At 35.6% G+C, this 21,052-nt stretch overlaps 2 protein-coding genes across 15 annotated transcripts in view; one reads left to right on the top strand and one right to left on the bottom strand.

Moving 5' to 3' along the window:
* Positions 1 to 17,925, top strand: part of OFD1 (OFD1 centriole and centriolar satellite protein) — a 31,811-nt gene extending 13,886 nt beyond the window's left edge. For 2 of the 4 annotated variants that reach the window (XM_035329201.1, XM_035329135.1), the window contains exons 13-22: positions 597 to 727; positions 1,083 to 1,194; positions 2,773 to 3,384; positions 4,317 to 4,449; positions 8,409 to 8,509; positions 12,004 to 12,123; positions 13,231 to 13,382; positions 14,321 to 14,491; positions 15,147 to 15,217; positions 16,230 to 17,925. In XM_035329201.1, the coding sequence (XP_035185092.1) occupies positions 597 to 727; positions 1,083 to 1,194; positions 2,773 to 3,384; positions 4,317 to 4,449; positions 8,409 to 8,509; positions 12,004 to 12,123; positions 13,231 to 13,382; positions 14,321 to 14,491; positions 15,147 to 15,217; positions 16,230 to 16,308 (1,682 nt within the window). In that variant the 3' untranslated portion in view covers positions 16,309 to 17,925. Of the gene's footprint in view, positions 1 to 596; positions 728 to 1,082; positions 1,195 to 2,772; positions 3,385 to 4,316; positions 4,450 to 8,408; positions 8,510 to 12,003; positions 12,124 to 13,230; positions 13,383 to 14,320; positions 14,884 to 15,146; positions 15,338 to 16,229 lie in introns of those variants that run through there. The other 2 variants (XM_035329278.1, XM_035329312.1) reach the window with 2 other exon arrangements.
* Positions 16,860 to 21,052, bottom strand: part of GPM6B (glycoprotein M6B) — a 108,227-nt gene continuing 104,034 nt past the window's right edge. For 6 of the 11 annotated variants that reach the window (XM_035330355.1, XM_035329785.1, XM_035329529.1 and 3 more), the window contains exon 8: positions 17,501 to 19,399. In XM_035330355.1, the coding sequence (XP_035186246.1) occupies positions 19,250 to 19,399 (150 nt within the window). In that variant the 3' untranslated portion in view covers positions 17,501 to 19,249. Of the gene's footprint in view, positions 19,400 to 20,060; positions 21,034 to 21,052 lie in introns of those variants that run through there. The other 5 variants (XM_035330183.1, XM_035330030.1, XM_035329943.1 and 2 more) reach the window with 2 other exon arrangements.

Below are 21,052 nucleotides of genomic sequence, written 5' to 3'. Positions count from 1 at the left end.
ACTAGTGATTTGCACTAAAAACCACAACTAATGTTAATGTAAAATCAATCCAAGTCCTTGAGGTTAGAAGTTTTTCTTCAATGTCTGTATAATAGAAATCCCAACTTAAGTGGTAGCTATAATAATAACACAAGGAATATCCCTTTCATCTTTTGAAAAAAGAAGTACAATACTTCCAACAGTAGTGTTAGTATGCTTAGTGGCAAAAGGAACATTGCTTTTTTTTTTTTTTTTTTTTCTTAAGGACTCATGACTGTACTTAGCAAGTGACATATATTTTTAATGCGCATCCGAGATTACTAGAGAATAGAGGTGTATATACCCAGTTAGATAGGAATATGTATTTTTCTTCCATAATAGGAAAATCTGGGTCTAGTCCTTAAGCAACTATGCTTACAAAAACTTCAGTCCTTTGAGTCCTTTGTAAAAGGAAAAAAAAAATCCCCAGGTACTTTATTCAAACAAAGCCTAGTTTTAAAAGACTTTGTGATATGCTTGAAAATAAATTGTCTTTAAGTTTCAAAGGTGTATCTTATAGAAAAGCGCACGCTTGTCATTCTCTGTCTGGACCGTCTGGTATTTCTCTTTTTGGTAAGAATTGTCCCAGCCCTCAGTGGAGCACCTGGCCTGCCAGGCAGAGCTGAGGAGGGTAGAACGTTCCAGGAGGCTGGCACTAGATGAATTTGAAAGTGATAAGCAGTTTTTGGAAAAGCAGCTACAAAGTGAGGTAAATGATTCGTTATTAATAATTTGAGTTCTTTCTTCTTCTAGTCATGTTGTTAACATTTCTCTGTGTATCTGTGGAGGCTGTTCTGCATGTAGTTATGGGAATGGTTTGTACTCTGCTTATTTTTATGTAAACAACTTAGAAAAACAACCAAAAAATACCCACCCACAATAAAACAACCAAACAAAGTAAATCTTTCCAAGCCACTAAATTGTCAGCTCTGGCTTTCAGTGGGATACTATGTGTATATATGGTTTTGCTGGACCTGAAAAACAGTTAGGACACAAGTATTCAAACAGTTCGGGTTATTCTATTTATTTGAAGTATATTTTTTGTTTCCCCTGATCTTCTTTAGGTTGAGCGTGCTGCCCAGTTAAAGACCCAACTGTTGGACTCCGAAGCTACTGTCAGGAAGTTAAATGTGCAGGTTGAAGAACTGAAACTACAGCTGAAACAAACGCAGGCAGGTTTGTGTCTTATACCAAAGAGGTCCTTTACGAAGTTCACTTACCTAACCAGGATAAGAACTTCCAGATGCTTAAAAGAGCTAGAGTTGCATGGAAGTAATATGCCACCACAGAGTAGTTTCACGTCTAAACATTTAAACATTTCAAGTTGAAAATCAAAATCTATTTAAAAGCCCAGTTTGAAATGCAGCCCGATTACAATTTTCCTTCCTTTCAGAAAAAAAAAAAACATACAAGAGGAAGGGAAAATGTTCCTCCCTGATCAATAAATATATACTTACATATATAAAGTGCTGCTCACCATATTGATAAACACTCTTGCTTTCTTTTTTTTATTGCCCATGTTTTTCCTCAGAATAAAGACATTATTGTTTGGTGATAACATAATCATGTTTTTTTCAGGGGGTGAATTGTGTTTTAATGTATTTTGATTCTTGAATGTTCATAATAACAGTTAATATTGTTAACAATTGTTATCAGTTAACAGATAATAATCAGTTTGAAATTCTATTGCATATCTCACGATTTTAAATCTAACTTTTAAACAGTTGTTATCAAAGCTAATGACTTGGGCACCTTGCATAGACATTAAGAAAACAAAGGTGCTTTGCAGAGCAATTCAGTCTGCTGAAGAAATGGAGTTCTAAATGTGCCTGTTAAATTGATATCAAGTATGATAAATTTAAGTTTTGGTACATATATTTTATTTTAAAATAAGAAATTGAATTATGCAATGATTATACATTACATACAATGTGTTGCACCGTAGTTCAGTGTATGCAATACTTTATATGATTGTTTAGACCAATATGTATATTTTCATTTATGGTATAACTCTCAGTAGCATTTGGAATTGGAAATTCATCAATATCAAAACAGCAAATATATTTTAATTTAGTGACGAAGTAATGCATGAACTTTCATTTTGCATCAGAGTTCAGGATGTCGTTGAAGAAAATATTTAGGTAGAATGAAAATAATGTGGTCATTTCACTGAGAAAGATGAAGCCCTCTAGATGGGTCTTTTGGGCTTACTGAGACACATGTGCAAACCAGGCAGCAGAAAGCCCCCAAAATTTCCATTTAACTGATAATTTTTGAGGAATGCTTACTAAAAAAACCAAAAACAAACAAACAAAAAAAACACAGTACATTTATGCTATGTTACTTTTTCCTGAGTTCTTTTTGATCTAAATAGAAGCAGACTTTTGGCCTGCCCTGCATCCATCACCTTTAACAACATGATTGGATATAATGTGTCCAGAGTGGTGACATTTTTATTATTCTTTTAAACATGATTTAAGAAATAACAGTGTAAGATTGTTTAGTAAGTGAGTATTTTCCAGGTACGTTTTTACATGAAATAATTATATGTACAATTAATGTCAGTGATAACTTGAAACTATGCAACTACATAAAAATACGCATTTAAACCAATACATTAAATTCTAAAAAAATAAATAAATTGCATGTTAAAATCATTTTGATGAAATTGGAATTTAAATGCCACATTTTACTACTTCTGTTTAGTTATGTATGTCTCTCTCTTAACTGTCACTCACATTCTTGGTCACCTAGCTCTGGAAAATGAAGTGTATCGGAACCCCAAGCCTTCCCTTGTTGATCGTTCTGTCATTGACTTCATTGATGACAGAATTGTACCTCATGATATTTATGTGGACAGCACATTCCTGAAGAATCCCGTTGTGAGTGATGTCGTGAAGGGAAATGCTGTGCCAAGAGTTGGCTACTGTCAGCAGTTACAGACGCGCAGTGCTTCTCCAGATTCTGACCTGGAGTGTATGGCGCAAACCAGGGCTAGAATAAAAGAACTAGAAAAAGAGGCAGAGTATTTGGAAGAAGCCTACAGAAACTACCAGCACAGAGTAATGCAGGATACAGCTGCAAGCAGAACACCAAGAAAGATGCAGTCCCCATTACTTCTACAGTGTACTGTTGGTAGAGCCCCCTTATCTACACAACGTGAACTTTTAGAGGATAACCCTAGCTCCCAGCACTCCCCTGTGAGCAGCCCAAGAGGTGAAAAATACATTGGAAGAAGTGAGCAGCCTGATGGCTTTAAAAATCCTTCAACGCCACCACATAGAGGAACACCTTCTTCAAGATGCCTTTCTTCTACTCCTGTTTCCAAATTGGAAAGAGTTCTTAGTAACAAGAAACTTTCAGATGGTAAGTTATGATGGCTAATATGGGACCTTATTGGAGTTGTGCTTATTGTTTCTCTTGCATGACTGGAACAGTAAGATTTAGCAGTGATAGTCTTTCACTCCTTCATTAGTTGCTAAGGGGCAGGAAAATCGCAGAATGACAGCATGGCTGAGGCTGGCAGGGATCACTGGAGGTCACCTGCTCCAACCCCTGCCTAAGCAGGGACACCCAGAGCTGGCTGCCCAGGGGCATGTCTAGGCTACTGTTGAAGATCTCCAAGGAGGGAGAATCCACAGCCTTTCCAGGCAACTGGTGCCAGTGCTTGCTCACTCTCTCAGTAAAGACAGAGACAAAGTGTGCCAGCTGTTAGGAGTATCAGTTCTATGTGGAAATAGTCACTGAGGAAGTACATTAAGCACATACTGCTCTTAATTCAGGTAGTATTAAAGAGCAGACTATTCCATATAATTGCAACAAGTGTAATCCTATGATATGCAGAGATTCTTTTAAAAGCTGATATTCAGTATAACTACTTCAGGACATTATTAAAACTACATAATTACAATTAATTATCTATATTCTTATCTTTTCATGTAGCTATTGTAATTACATATTCACATGTGGCATGAAGATTGCTTCATCTGGCTTCTGTTAAATTCAAACTTTTTAATATATATATTTTTAATTCCCTTTATGTGTGGGTCACTGGCAGATTTGAAATGACAGACTCTGCTGTTTGAGCAAATGTGCTGTTTTCATGCAAGATCCTACCCTGTTGGAAATAACCAGTACAAGAAAATTCATATTTAGCCCTATAGGTCTGGATGGTATCTTCCCTATAGTGGCAGTGTGTGCACAGTGCAATTATGCATGTGTTGTGAAAACCAGTCATATCTGAGAAGTAGTAGGATAAATACTGACTAATATAAACTATATGTTTTTTTATTCTGCAGACGTCAGTGACTTGTACCTTGCCTCTTCCCAGCAGAGTGTCGACCAGGTGCTTTCTCCTATTTCAAAGCCACACATCCTTTCATGTTCTGAGTCTGTTTCTTCCTCACCATCCAGTCACAGAGAGAAAATTAGGTAACGTTAATTACAAAGCAATATTTTTAATATTTAAAACAACAACAACAACATACATCTGTTCATGGTGATAGCTGCTTCATTAATTCAAATAAGCCATGATTTTGTAAGTTAAAACTTTTCTAAAGTTGGGTAAGGATTTCCACCTTTAGAATATTTTCTTCCTTTCCTAATCCCTTTCCTTTTTTTCCATTTAAAACTTTTCATGTGTCAGTGTTCTGATGAACTTTTAAAACTATTGGATGCTGTTATTTGAAGCAAGGTATTTTGTGCATCCTCGTGTTTCAAGAGTGCTACAAGTTGTGCAATGCTTGAAATTTATTGTGTAAGTTAGACCATCTGTTTGATCGTACTTCCTTTCACAGTAGACAACTTCCACACAGCTGAATGAAAGTTTCATTGCTTATAAATTAATATTCAGTTAATCGCTAATTTTGGAAAACAGGTTTTCTAAAACTTTCCTAAAAGTAAATCTGTGGCGTGCAATTCAGTTGTTTAATTCTGTATAAGAGCTTTCAAAAATCTTGATTAATAAGAAATTATATTTTTTAAATGTGAGGAATGTATGTGTGTGACTTTAGATGTGGTAATCTTTATGGGTAGGTTCAGTTCAGCCTGGCAGGTAAGGACCTTCAATGTCAAACTCTTTGAGGTATATCTGAGTTCCCTTGGTGTCTAATGACTTTGGACCATTTGCCTGTAACATGTTGCATATGGGAAATGTGAAGGTACTACAGTGGCCAATGAATTATCACATGGTATGTTTTTGCCCTTTTGCGAATTAAGTGAATGTGAACATATTTTTAGCAGTTTGCTTTCATGTGCTCTATTGGGATTTAGCAGTTTTGATTCCTCTAGTAGGCTTCTGTGTCATCTGTGTACATATGATCCTGATAAGACTAGTGAGAAGTCCTGCTGAAATTGTGGACTGACTTGAGAACAAACTTCATTTCAGAAAACAATGTTGAAAATTTAGAGGGGTAAACTTCATGTTTCAATGACTTGAAATTATTTTTTCAATGACAAACTCATCACAAATTCCTGTCCAAAACAGTGATAATCTCTCATCTGTCCCATATCAGAACAGTCCTTTTGCATATCCTTGATGTACAAAAGCTGTCAAGGTTATATCTGATACACACAAAAACATTTAATAAAAAACAAAAACAAACCAAAAAAAAAACCCTACCACCACTAATTCAGTGATCAATTCTCATTCTCTTCCATTGTATCTCTGTTTTTCACACCAGTGACCTTTCCTCTGCTGATTGAAACTCAGTAGTTTCTGATGCTTGTTTAAGAATGTAAATCAAGACAGCTATACGTTCTCACTTCAGTAGCAAGTTGTAATGCTAATGTGTTTTTTCTCTGAAAAGTATATTCCTGTGCCTGTATAACTTCTTTCAGAATAGAAATCTGCAGTCTCCATTGCATGTAGGAAGGAGAAAGGTAGCAGAGCTTTTCTTTTTTCCTGTGTGTTTTAAGATCTATGCTGAGTAACTCCAAAAAAGTAATCCAATTTCCAAGGCTGAGAATCTTGAATACGTCTTCAGAAAAAAATGAGCATTTCATATATAATATGTTTTTTCCTAGGAAAAGGCACTTGAATCAGTCCTAGCCATCATTCCAGATTTGATGGTTGAAGAAAGATGGTTCATCCTGGGGCAGCTCTAGCAGGCGTTCAAAGGACTTTATTTTCTTGCTATCCAGTCCTTAATGCACATTTAATGTAGAGAGGATCTCTGCTATCATTAGAATTTGGGGAGAGCCTTTAAGTTCTTGGCCTTGAAAAGAAGCTGTTGGGATTTCTAGAAACTGTGAGATTAGCTCTGACTTAGCTTGCTGTCTGCTTTTAAGTGACTGTTTTCTTTGTCTATTTGTTCACGTTTTCTACGGCATGCATCAGATTTGCTGTGTTGTGACAGAACTTGCAAACCAAAGGTTGTGTTAACCTGCACGTTAAGGTGATTTGGGAAAATGCTTCAGTGCTGTGAGGGAGCATACTTCTTGGAAGGATGTTGTGGAGTCCGAGCTTTACAAAGGGGAATAAATATGCTATGGGAACAGTAAGCAGTACGAGCAAGTTGTGGTACAGAGAACAGGCCAGGGCCTATGGGTGGCAGTTGCTTTCCTGGTTTCCTCACGACAAAGCAAGGATATGTAGTCCCAATAGCTTGCTCTGACTTGTTGCTTTCCCAAGACTTTCTTAAAAGTGAAAACATTCTTTTGCTGAGCGTTTTGGAATTTCTTGTGCCTTGGACTGTTTTTCTTGCACGAAATATTTGAGAAATGCATGTGTGGGCTTTTCCAGTTATTTACTCTCATTATTAGCAAATGCCACATCATTGATGTGCATTGTGGGATTAGTTTATGACCTGCAGATTTTAATTGGCAATGGGAATTTATGTGAAAAGAAAAGAAAAGAAGATGTTGTAACACCAGTAAGCCATTAAGCTAGGCCTCTGTCAGTGGGGAACAACAATTGCTTCTGTGACTAGGAGATCCTTGTTTATTTGTGTTTAAAAATATGAGTGGTATGAAGGAAGCCAATAAATACAGACAGGAAGACTAGAGTTATAAGGCAGATTATTATCTAAACCATTTCTTTTTCATGTGGGGCTGAAGAAGCTGATTGTGAGGGTTGTTACCAGCTTTAGGCCAAAAAAATAATTTTAGACATTAACAAAATAGATAGTGGAGGTCGTTTTTTGACTCTAATGGTCATTTTAAGTATAACTCTTGCAATTTATCTGGTGTTGATTGGCACATCAATATTGCTTTATGGAACATTGATGTAAGGTACAGTCCAGAGTTTGGTCGCCAACTTTGACAAAACAAATTTTGAAGATTGTTTGGAAGTACACGTGTGTAATGGTCTTAATGAGGCAGGCCTTTTCCTCTCTTTGCTAAATCTGTGGCAGTGTACTGTCTTCCTAACAGTATTAAAGGATACAGTATTGATGAATGTGGCATGCATGTTCTTGGGACTAAAAACATGGACTTCCAAAAACTTGGAGTTCCACCTACTTTGCCATGTTAAATTTACAGGTTGTTTTTTTTGCCACTGATGTTATTTGAAAATGCAGATCTATTCTTTTTCCCCTGACTTACTGTTTTTATTGAACATGTCTCATTACTGGGGTATGTTTTTTTTTTTTTTTTTCTCTCTACTTTTGCCCACATGGAAGTCCTGAATTGCTTAGAAATTATAAGTACAAACGTATTTATGGAACAGCATAACACCAGCAACAGCTGATGTGAAGTAAGCTCCTTTATAAAGAGCTGCTGATGAATTCGTGACCTGTACTATTTTTCTATTCTGATTCTGGTCACAGTTTAGTAGCAAGGTCACATGGGAGATATTGTTCTTTCACATCATCTTTCTGATTAGATAAACGGGGATTTAGAATGAGGGCACTAACCCCATTTTTCATCGAACCCAGATTTTCACCCCTGAATACATGTTTTGCCAGACACCTAATCCTAATGCATTTCAAACACATCTGTTAAAGTGACATGAAAGTGGGAATTAGATTATCACAGAGCCAAAAAAAGGCAAATTAAAAAAAAATTCAGTTGACTGTGTGTCACGCTTTGTTGTATTTCTCGTTTTTTCTTTATTTTTTGTTTCCTTATGCCTCTTTATGCCTTTTGAGTGTGTATATTGTTTTAATCCAATAGCTTTATGTCACACGTAGGCCTTGGGGAAAGGCTGCAGGGGCAGCACCTTATCAGAGTGATGGAGCTGTCATTTGGTAAAAGTTAGAGAACTGTATTTAAATACCCTGACTTTGGAGTCAGAAAGTTGTAGCATTGTGCTTGTATGGGTTTTACATTAGGTTTAGTCTGTAGATGTGCCTAGGAGTAAGACTTGTATTTAAATCTCTGGTAGCTATTTGCTTAAATGATTTAGCATTTGTATTTATTCAAATTATTTACTTTCTTCCTTCATCTTTCAGACTTCAGAATCAACAAATAGATAACCAAGATTTCAGCAGTAACCCCAAACCAGAGAAACTATTGTACGAGGACCTTGAAGAACACGTTTCTTCTCTTGAAGGTAAGCTTTAGTGCATTTTAAATGGTTTATTTGACACCGTAGGGCTTAACAGTTGGAAGACAATTGTCTTGACAGGTTAAGACTATAGTTGAAGAAAATAAGAAAAAAAAAAAAACAACAGTCTCAAGTGATTAAAGTTTATTTTTCTTCATATTTGCATTTTCAGAGGAGAAGGATACGCAGCAGTAAGTAGATACTAAAATCCAGTTGGTTCTGAAATTTGGGAACATACTTTTTGTTCAGAAATCTTGCATAACCTTGTTCTCATTAATGCATATAGGTCTGACAGTTGCTTCAAAATGTTTTAAAATGGTGTAGAGTTTTTTTTCCTTTTAAAGCAAAGTGTACAAGTATATGAACTAACCCGTGGCCCTACTATATTTGCTGCACAAAATAAAATCACAAGGAGTGTTTTTCATGGACCAGTATCAGAGAAGTATTACCAAGCTGTAGCCCTGAAGATAAATTTCTGCAGCAATTAGTATTGTTGTTGATTTTTCCTTTGGTAACTGAGGATTAAGTAGTGTTACAAGTTAGAGGTTACTTCAGAATATCTTAGAGTGCACTTGGAATGTATGGTTAAGTTACCGAAATGTGAATTTATCTCTGGCATTATGTTGTGTTCTATTTTGTGTGCTGCAGAAATGTTTCCTTATTTTTTTATATGCTGAAGTTAGGCACAGAGTCGGTTTTAGAAGATTTTGCATGTAAGTAAGGTACTGTAGAAAGAGGAGGATTATGTAAGTTTATGTACTTTATAGAAGTACATAAACTTAACAGAAGTTAAGTTTATGTACTTTATAGAAGACAGAAATAGAAAGTTATTGGCTTTATTTCCTAGTTTTTCAGCATTTGAATAACCCATTAATGATGGGCCTGAGCAGCTTTATCTCCCATGCAACTGTGGGCTTAAAGTAAGTGAAATTATCAATGAGAAGGACATGAACAGTATGCTTTAAAACCTTTCTTATGTCCAAATTTTGTTGTGTCTGGAAACTCTTGAGACTGACAGAGAGTTGTCATGGGGTCATACATCATTCATGAGTTCATAGTTGGTGAGGAGCTGATTATTTTATGGGAGAAAGAACAACTGAGTTTGAAAAAAATACTCCTAGCTGGTGAGTGTTTTCCTGAGTCTGAGACTGGCTTGTTCCTTTGGGTGCAGTTAGGTCATATGGAAGATAAAGCGATGCCCCTGCTCACTCTCCCGAACCCGTGAGAATGCAGCAGTCAGTATTTTAAAAACAAACCGACCAAACAAAAAAGCTATTGTTTGTGTACACAGCAAATGTGCTGTTTGTTACTCTTCAGTGATAACTAGTGGAAGCTGGTGACTAATCTGTGCATTTCTCCTTGAAGTTTTACTCAGTACATTATTTTAATTTACCTCATTTCAGTTTTCTTTTTATGAGCTTTGAATGCATTATTTTAATGTGAACCAAGCCTGTAACCACTAATGGTTTCTACTCATCTCATATTTTGATTGGATTTTGATTCATTTGTTGACTTTCACATTAGAGACTTTTAGGAACACATTAAATATTTCAATTTTACTTTATCACACATATGAATAGATTGGCATTTTCTTGGCAGTTAGGCCTGAGTAGCTGCTGTGCTCAAATAGCTTACCACTGTATCGTTTAGTGACATGCCGTAGTCAGAAGTAATAACTAAGAGATTGCATATACCAGTGATTTCTAAATTAGCAGTACTTTACTTGGTTCAGACTGCATCAGAAAAAAGACATTCTCATTATGTAGAAGGAAATCAGAATGGCTAAAATACGGAGATGGTAACACAGGAGAAATTAGGGGGAGGAGAAGAATGTAAAATCTAAGTATACAGAGTGTAAGATATAAAGAATGAATGAGAGAGGAAGGAGAAAGGTTGATGAGACTAGAAAAAAAGAATGGAGGGAAGGAGATACCACAGAATATGGTGTGTGGGAGATACCAGAAAATATAGAGAGCCTTTTAATCCTACTGTAAGTAAGCTCTAGCAAGAAAAGATTGGAATTTCTGTTGGCAGTAATTGCTTTTAGTTATGCGCTCGTCCTAAGGACATAATGCATCTCCTGCTGTCCACCACTACGTAAAGGAATGAAGTTGTATGAAATGTTAACTTTTTTTCTTTTTACTTTGCAGAATGGTAAATGTTGACATGGTTCTCACTATATTGTTTTGTTTATTTGTTTTTCCTATTTGTGTGGTTAACAGGCTTTTAGAAGTTAGATATAATATTTAACAGGAATCTACATGTGATAGGAATTTTTTGACTGATTAAGCGTTACATATAACTTGAAACATACTGATGCTTCATATGCAAATAAATTTGTTGTTGAAAACCTTATAATTTAAACCTAAAGAGAGGAAAAAAAAAAAAAAAGACTTTTGAGCATGATAACCCATTATTTTGGTCTTATGTGAAACATATATATAATTTATTTGCTTAGGCAACCTGGTAAGACTTCTTGCTGCTATTGTAAGAAACTGAAAACTTTCTCCTATGTTTGCTAGATTGGCAGTTTGGCATAACTTCTGTGTGATAACTTCATCTGAAATTCCTTTAAAAGAATTTGAATCGAAGGGATTCAGACCATTATGAGAGAGAAACTGGTTAGCCTGGGTGTCTTGTTTGTCACCATACAAAATACTTCAGTTTTTATTACGAAATAGAAAGAAAAATGCTTGAAGCCTTGATAATATTTGAAGGATGGGGAATTCATATTCTTAAACCTTTACTCAAAACTTAAGGAGATGCCTAAGTATCTGTTCTATTTTACATTACATGTCTGGAAAATGGTTCTGTGTATTTTGGGTTGGCTGCATAAAACTCTAGTGTCTGCATCTGACTTCTCATCTCTTTCTGCTTTCTTCCATGACACTGGGTTAACAGCAGTTTGCATAGTTTGCACATAAATTTTTAAGAAGCAGTTGAGTGTAATGGCGATGATCACAGAGGAAGTAAAGTAATTGTGGTATTTTTTTTTTTTTTTAAATCAGAGCCATTGTTGCACAGATGAAAATATAATGTACAATATTTGAGTTAGCAGTATCCATCCTGTGCACCAAAGAGGGCAAGGATCCTAATAAAGAAATAGTTATGTGATCAAGTAATTTAAAAGTTGTTTTATGTGCATGAAAAGGATGAGTTAAGCTTGGACATGTAATTTTTCTGTGATCTGTATCGTGATTATGTAAAGAAATGAAAACATTTTGGTTTTCTATTGTATATTTATTCATGATTCTCTTTTGGCTCTGTAAACAGATGTGTTCCAATAGCTAATTTAAAAACTAACAATTCTGTAATTAAAGAAGCAAGCACAGCCCGTGATTCTTCGTCCTCAGGGAAATGGTCAAGTTGGAAGGAAAATGCTCAATTAGTGCTTATATTTATGAGTTCTAATTCAGCCATTCCCACACTTTGTGTCCATTCCTTTGCTCCGCTATTGTAATTACAAAATAATGAAGCTATTGTTCAAATTTCTTCTCCAGATCAGGGGGACATTCCAGAGCAGTGTGAAAGTGATGTCTTGCATCCATCTGGGGACATTGTCAATGAAAGCCATGTCACAACCACTATGCGAGCAACAGCCACTTCGCTGCAGGACTTAAGTGAGTTTTCAGCTCAGAAACAAAAGTGAATGCCCTTTTTAGATGTCAAATGTGTAAAACAAAACCCCAAACATTTAACATTCTGTAGGTATATGCACCAAAATGAATGAAAACTTTTTCCGAAAGTGGTAATTATGTAATAAAGAAAAGAGAATGTTTTCTTTTGCTTTACTGTACAAGGATGACTTTTGCACCCTCGTTTTGTTTAAATGTGTTTTTAATTTAAAGACTTTTAACAGTGCTTCCCCCACCCTGGCCCTAGCCCTTCACCCAGCCTCTGGAGGGGAGATTCTTACATTTCTTTTCCCCTTCTTTAGAATGATTATTAAGCATTGCCTCTGTTCTTGATAGAACTAAGACCTGAAAGTTTTTATTTTGAAGTATTTTCTGTACCACATGCCTGGGTTTTATTTATTTATTTCATTTTTTGGATTCAGTTCGCAAACTGTATTGTCACAATGCTGATTTAATTATTTGGATAGATGAGGATGATTTTGCTGCAGCCTATGTGGCTTTTCTACTTTGCTCTGTATAGTAGCGCTGTGATTTTTACTTATTTAGAGAGGAGCTTCCTAGCTTTTAACAATTCCCGATATCAAGTTTGCTCATCTAGTTGCTATCTGAATGCTGTTTTACTTACATAGCTTTTTAAACATACTGATCACATCAGCAGTCTGTCCTGAAATAAAGTTCAAAGGTTTTTTAAGTACTTTGTTTTAAAAATGTAAACAATCATGACCAACTGTATTGCAGATAGGGAAAAACGATAGCAATATGAACTCAAATGTAATAGATTTGATGAGAAAGTTTGTGCTAGAAATAAGAAATGCGGAGAGATTTGTCAACTCCCTGGACTCTACTTTGTCTCTAGTGTTCAACCCTTAGACAGTCATATACCAGACTGAAATGTATTGAGGTGGAAAGAAACGTTGCCAGATACATAAGAACACCAGTATATGTATTTTATATATATTTATATATATTTCCAGTTGTTTTTCATTTCCTTTTAATGTTATACAGGAACCTGTTACTTATTTGTATGCTACCATAGTAGATTATTGAAGTATCTATAAATCGTGTCATAGATGTTGAAATAATTTTTCACAGCTGTGTTGGATCAAAGACAGATTGAAGAACAAAATAAAGAAGACAAAAACTGTGAAGAGGAAAGGAGAACCAGAGAAGAAAGGAGAGAGAAAGAACAAGAGCAAGCTTTGGAAAGAGAGCAAAATGAAGTGGAACAGTTTAAGAAAGAGACGGTGATTTAATATTTTAATTTCTGACAGTAATATAGCTTCACAGTGTGATATTAGTTTAGGATTGCTGTGTGGTAAAATAGATGTTGGTTAAAAATAGATGTTGTGCTTTTTTAAGGTGAAAGTAGTAGAGGCTAAGTTATTTTGAGCACCTGTATGATTAACCAAGGAGTCTTGCTAGAACTTCCTCTTATGCCAAGTAACTTTTTCCCTGGAAATGGATGCTTTTTATTCCATGCTTCATGTAACTGGAAGCTACAGTTTTATGTTGAGAACTTAAAATGCAGATGTCACCAGGCTATTGGAACGAGCTATACATTTGCTCCGGTTTGGACTGCTGTGAGTGTGGCATCACCAGAAAATGTTAGTGTCCACCTGTTCGTTAGCTTTTATAATGGTATTTAGGGTGTGTTTTTTTGAAGCAGAAGTCACAAGGAGGCTCTATGGAGTTTGTTTAAATCCCTTTAAGCTGATGTAGCACCTGTCGAAATAATGTTTGGGATTTTTGGGTACTGTATAAAATTAGGTTTTTGTTCTCTCCCCTTTCTTCTGCCTCTTACCACACTTAAACCTTGGTTAATTCAATTCAGTTCACTGGTACTGATCATGCTGCCCTTCACACTAGCAAACGAGGCCATTCCAGAAACTTGCATACCTGTATCAGCTCATCTTCAATTCACATGTAGATCCATCCATATGCAGAAGCCAGGATTTTAGTCCTCATGGCATTTTGGGCATACAAACAGATTGGATTTTTTTGAATGACACTCCTGAATTTAAGTGATAACTTAACATTTCATCTTGAACTGCATGTAGCAAGTTTAATGCTGTTTACACTGGCATATTTTACCAAGTTTAATGTTACATCCTTCAAGTATTTAGGTATAAAGGTAGTTTTATTGATATGATCAGTATTTAATTTTGATTTTTTTGTCTTAAAGCATTTCCAAGATTCATTGAAAATAGATGAAGAAAAAGAAGATAAAGAGGGAGAAAAAATTGAAAATGGTAATTCTGCTGCTGAAGATATTGTAAAGGATTCTCCTCCAAATCCATTAGAAAAATACATGAAAATAATTCAGCAGAGAAGAGAGCAGGAACTGGCACACAAGGTGATTATTCTCAACACCTCCCCCCCAAAAAATATTGTTTGAATTGGTGTCTTGCTAAGTATGCTTAGAATGAAAATAATAATCTCATTTTTAAATTTTTTTCTTCATTAAGAGCCTTTAATGTAACAACTTGCAGAAATGAGTGTTTGGATTTGTATTGCAGAAATGTGTTGATTCAAATGTGTAGGGTTTTTTTGTTTATCTTTTGTTAGGTACCCTGACAGTATTTAAACAGAAATATATCCTCAGTTTTTTTAGTAGTCTGTGTTTAAATATAGTATTTTGAGATCCTAATTAAAACACATCAGTTTGATGTATTTGATACAGGTTGATTTGTGTTCCACTAACACAACCGATGAGGTTGATAGAATATAATCTGGCAGGATGGAAAATTTGACCTTAAAGAACCATTACATGTGTGAACATTACTTTGATGACAGACTGCAGCATAGTTTTATTCAGGCATTGTCCAAACCCATTTTTCCAAAGCTTCATTATTCTAGATGCAGTGTTTCATTTGTAGAAATAGGCCGGCTCTTTCAGGAGAAATTTATTTTCAATTAGGTGTCCTAAAGTACGGAAGCAATTATTAGAGTCACTTAAACCTTGACTTAAGAACCAGTTACAGAAAGTGTATTTTCCTCTTGACTGCCAGGATTCAAAAAAAGAAGAAATACAAGAAATATCACTCACAGAGGGAATTAAATCGAGTGAAAAAGATGACAGGTAAGGCTCATGCATTACTACAAATGACTTCTATTACTTCCTACTAATTAATACTTAAAGCATGAATTATGGTTGAGACATTTGCCTCTTAAAAAGCAAAATAAATTTAAACAAGTTAGTAATAAAAAGTAAATACATTGAAATAATTGAGGATCCTCCCAGTTCTTATACAGGTGAGTTAGGCACAGTATTGAATTAGGATCTAGGAACTATATTCAATGATCTGTTTCCATAGCTGTCACAATTAAAACTTTTTATGTGCACTTGAGCAGCATCTCAGGTTCTTCATGGTGAGCTGAAGCACAAAGGATTCTTCCTCAGTAATGACCCTGTGAAAGGTTGTCTGTGCTGTACCTTGCATACTATCTGTTATTTGCATTGAAGCTAGCTATGATTTATTAGGAGCATCATGGACTTTTAACAAACTAGTTCACATGTCTTACTTATTTCAGAGAGGTTTTTGGCAGCCTGATAGAGTTCCACAGCTAGGGCATTTCCTGTGGTTATCTCTAGAGATCAATAAATAAGGGCATGTCACTTTTAGTTTCTTTATGGGGGGAAATATCAATCAAACCTTTCAGTTTATCTGAAGATGTAGAATTGAAAAATATATCTAAGCAAACAATATAGAGCAGGTTAAAAATGACTCACACTGTCTCTAGTAATGATTCAGTGTTATCTGTCCCTTCAAAGAGCTGTTTTACACACCAGACCCTATGCTGGAGCTCCTGAATTGTATCTGTGCAGTGTTCTTTTGTGCTGCCGAAGTAGTAGATAGTAATGCTGTTTGATGGATGAGGTAGCCCAAATCCTCACTCTTAAAGGCTTGCCTATTCGGTGGAACAGCAAGAAAACTGCAACATAGATTGTCATTGACTAAAGCCTGTGATTAGATGCACTCTATTAAATTGTGTGCAACTTTAACTTTCTCTGAAACAAATGTATGTTTCATACAAGAAACTACTTTAGACTTAATGCCATTTTTTTCCCTCTTTTCCTATCCCCACTACAGTGCTGCAGGCATTTCTCATGGAGACGATGATGAAAGCTTCTGGTCAACAGCAGCAGCTGGTTTTGTTTTTCTCTTTTAACTACAATAAAATGTTTTTAAAACAGCTTCTGGCTGTAAATGAAGTTGTAATAAATGCTAGGCGCAAGAATTGCAGGCTGTATAATTATAAATGAGTAAGGCTGCTATTGAAGTCTTACCACTTTAGTCACTGAATTTTAATATTGAGTCTAGATGTGTTAGTATTCCAGCAGGAGGCCCTTGAGCATGGTGAGAGAAAGGACAAAGCTATGTAAAGAAATGAACGTGTATGTTCAGGTAGACGTGTTTGGCCTTGAATTCCTAGAAGTGTCCACAGCTTTTGAAATGTTGTTCCTCCCCTCCCGTTCCCCACCAAGCGTAACAAACAGTAGGTCAAAGTAACAACTGAACTTTTTATTACATTTAGACTATCTCATGTTTTTAAAGGTATCCCATAGAAACCCCTGGTTTGTGCTTTTTTAGAGAGCAGACAGAACCACGTTAACTTGCCCCTTTTACTGCTACGGCAGGAGAAACAAACACTTTTAAAGCAGCCTTTTCTCATGCTTTGTTAGTATTAACCAGCCCAGAACCGAGAGATTCAAATAAAAATGCTATTTAACTCATCTTTATTTAAGCTTTGCATTTTGTAGGTAGATTAAAGGCAAGATCATTAAACTTTATTTACAGTATAAAATACAGTATTTTTTATCAATGAAGTAATCTGGGGCGGCAGCATATAGTACAACTTGCACTGCATTTGAGGCTGCTTACCTTGACCTAACTACAGGAACATGAAGCCAAGTTTGACAGAATTTAGGGGCAAAACTGAAGCTCCCTCTTGAATTCATTGGAGATTGAAATGTGGCGTACCACAAATGAGACACGCTTTCTTTTTTAAATTAAGAAAATATTTAGGGGATAGTCTAATTTTACATGCTGCTAAATTAATTTTATGTTGCAGCAAATTGGAAGATGGAATTTACAAAGTTCCTCTGAAATTTGTTTTGTCTGATGTCAAGCATGGGATGAATAGTGCTTGTTGCTTTATGCTGCCCTGGAACAACTATCAGTAGTTAATGCTAGGAAAACTTACCATGCTGAAGCATACACCTACAGGGCAGCCTTTCGCAGTACATTATCAAATGGACAATATTGAACAGAATGTGTTTAACTTCAGATAGAGATATAAAACAGAGATGCACTAGTATAGAGTAGCTGTCGGTCTGTTTTAAAATAAGCATACACAAGTGTTGTCTATTATCTACAAATATTTATTTTAACACTTGGATGTAACTACAGGAAGCCCTTGGCACTGATAGAAAATATTGATTCACTGTTAGGTTACAAAAATTTATACATAGCAAAATTTAATGCTCTTTACATAAAAATATTAGACTACTTAAACAAAACTTCAAAAACTCCCAGTAATAGCTACACTGAATTAGAAAAGAATTAGGCTTTAAGACACTGCCTCCATTATTACCCTTATGCAAACACTGGGCTAGAACATCACCTGCATTGCTGTAGAAATGTCTCCTTCATGCAACAGGTAAGAACATACACTAGGCTATTTTGTCATATTTGCTCTACACTGATCAACTTTGCCCCCTTTTTAAACTGTCAAATTAGACTTCAATATTTAACAGAAAAATTATAATTGAAGTTAAAACCCCCCAAAATGCCTTTTCTCTTAATACTGACTTAAAGAAGTTTTGTGCTTCCTTTGACTTACTTATATTCAGCAAACAGTCAAAACGATCAAACCACACGTCAGCTTAACATGGGTATGACTTGAATATTCAATTTTTTTCAAATGACTGATGTAATTTACTTTTCCCCCGACATTTATATATATATATATATATCATATAGAACAAACACCAAATATACCATCACTAATACTCAAGATATCACTGAAAGCTTCTGAAATAAACATTAATTAGAAGGCAGACTTCTATGGGAAATGACTTTAAAATGGCACCAGTTTGTGTTGTTGTTTCTTTTTTTCTGAACACCACGTTTTCGTAATGTGCTAATTAATTTGTAAAAAGGAAAACACGTAAGCACTGACTATAAATTTGCTAAGCACCAAGATAGAGAAAAGGTGGACATCCTGTATTCTGCTTTATGGCTGTAAGTTTTATTGTGTAAAACTCTGCAAACTTCATCATCTGCTCGTTTGGAGTAGTCACATCAGTGTCATTTTAATAAGGTAACACTTTTCACTTAAAATGAAGGATAATGGTCTCCTGCCACTATATAAATGCTAAGACATTTATAGAAAATAAATATTAAGGCAAAGCTGACATTTATTTTCAAAGAAGGGGATCATTATCCAGATCCAAGCATCTACATTCCATTAAATAGTTAATAAAAAGATTAAAACTTGGGACATCTGCTCGACACTCAGGTAAGCGCAGGAGAGTGACTGCTTCATCGTAAAAAACTGTGGCACAAAAGTAGATTGCTGTTCCTGTGGCCCATGTAAAGAGTGTTCAAAGACTGCCCTATTAGGACTTATGAAACGCTGCAACTGTGCTTCCAAATAAGCACAGGCTATCAGAAATCTTAGCCAGCCACAGTTCCATTTGGTATATAAACGGAGATACTAAATCACACGTCTTACACGTGCCTTTGTCTAAGGTCTGTACAAACATCTACTGCTTGCTGGTTTGGAGCACCTGCCACAGTTTTGTGCAGGAATTCATGCTGCATGTCAAATAGTAAATTCTGAACGTCTCAAAGGAGAATAATTTGGTCACTTATTGTGAAGTGTTGCCTTTTAAAATGCCTGGAATAAAACCTCCATTCTCTGCGTGAAAGGATGGAAGATTACCCATGGGAAGATTTCCCTATGAACGTGTTCCAGGAGCTTGAACGTGAAGCTTTTACACTTCTCTATAATTTTGTTTGGTAGACACACATCTGTACTGCAGAGCAGCTATTTGTTGATTTGTCAGAGCTACAGAATTCTTCTGCTGAATTACTGTGGCAAACATTTATGTGTAAGAATTGAGTTGCTCTTTTGACCGAGACTGGATATCCTGAAGCTCCTGCTCTTCTTTTGCTTTGATATCTTGGTAGGCCTGCATTTTGCTTGCATCCTTTAAGTAGGCCCAGTTAGAAGACAGTATCATGAGGAAGTGGATCTGGAAGAGAAGGGTGAGCATGATGGCTAGTGAGCATGTCAAGAGGCAAAGCAAGCTGCTAGTTAGATTAATAGACGCTCTTTACAATAATGACCAAAAAAAGTTATTCTACGTTAATAAGCATTCTGTTATTAAAACAAGCACAGAGGCTATTTTCAAAGATCTCTAGAATTTTGCATGCTAATATTTAGGTTGGTTATTCACAACTTAGAGAAAGTTAGTACAACAGTAATAAAATGAGCTGAAGAGTTTCACGGATCAATTAAAATGCAGAATGGGGAGAAGCAGGGAAAAAACTTTTGTACATGGCAATTTAGATCCTATGTAAACTAAGAGGTGCTCAGAAGAACTGGTTTCTAAGGTTGTGGTGTTTATGTATATTCAAGCACAGATCCTTGTAATTCTTCTCCCCCAACAAGCAGATGAAAATTCCACCCTCCCCCTGGAAAAAGCCTAAAATTGTAAACAGTTTTATTTATGTGAACAAGGCTACATTAACACATTGAAAAATTAAACAACAAAACATGAGTCCAAAACTAAGCAAAAGCATGCAATCTCTGGATTAAGAAGTCTTAATCATGTATTGTTATAACTACATTTTAAACTCCCATTGTCTAACTTCAGGTGAAAAGTTTTACATCATAATTAGCATTTTTTTATTATTATTATTGTGTGGATTTTTCCGGGTTTTTGAATTCACCTCTTCCCAACATCTTTTCACCGTACTTCATGCAAAAAATCTACATCTGAACACATTGATTCACTTCTTTTTATTTTTCCCCCAACAGTGTAAAAATGTCTCTATGATCTATGCATGGTTTTGCTTCCCGTGCAGTCATACTTACATTTTTGAGATCTGGCTACTGAGAAATCAGTTACTAAAGTGCAAGCCGTACAAGAGCAGAAACTATTTATATGCTATTTCTTACAAGTTAAGGGTCCAAAACCAGAATGTGATTGTTTTACGCAGAGCTAATACAAGGATGTATTTCCTTCCAGAGAGAGCATGATTTGGCAGTTATTTGAAAATGAAGTAAAAGAAAATAATCAGCTTCATCATCCATGCACCAGAAAGACAAGCCGACTAATTCATAATACTGGGGCTTCTGATTTCTGCCAAAAGGGACTGGCACGACTTTATTACTCTTTTTATTTTGTATCATATATATTTGTATGCTCAGAGTTTTTTGTAGTTGTTTTTCAGGACGAAGAATAGATGAGTAACTCTGACCCTGAACTGTTCCAGTCTTTGTTTTCGAGATGACTGCTAGAAAGCAAATGGAGACTTCAAATGAAAAAGTCCCATCTTCCAAAGGACGATTTATAAAAGGTCCGACAGTAACTGAATCCTCTCAACAGGAAAAAATAGCCAGATCTCATCCACATCATAGTTCATATACAAGAAGTCATTTTATTAATGTGATAAGCTAAATGAGGCTTACTGAAGCTATTTACAATTACTGTAACAAAATTCAGAAAGCTAGACTTTTAGCCTAGGGTGTCAGTGGTATTTCAAGCTACAGCAATGCAGCTCTTTACTGGGCTTATACAATTTAGAATTTAGTGCAGCAATCTTCCCGACTCTTAAACTTCAAAACAGCATAGTTATATGTAGTAGCCATCATGTAGATCAGCTGGTGGAAAAGAACAAAA

The sequence above is a fragment of the Oxyura jamaicensis genome, chromosome 1, assembly GCF_011077185.1.
Source record: "Oxyura jamaicensis isolate SHBP4307 breed ruddy duck chromosome 1, BPBGC_Ojam_1.0, whole genome shotgun sequence".
Taxonomy (NCBI): Eukaryota; Metazoa; Chordata; class Aves; order Anseriformes; family Anatidae; genus Oxyura; species Oxyura jamaicensis.
This window is presented reverse-complemented; position numbering and strand designations above follow the sequence as displayed.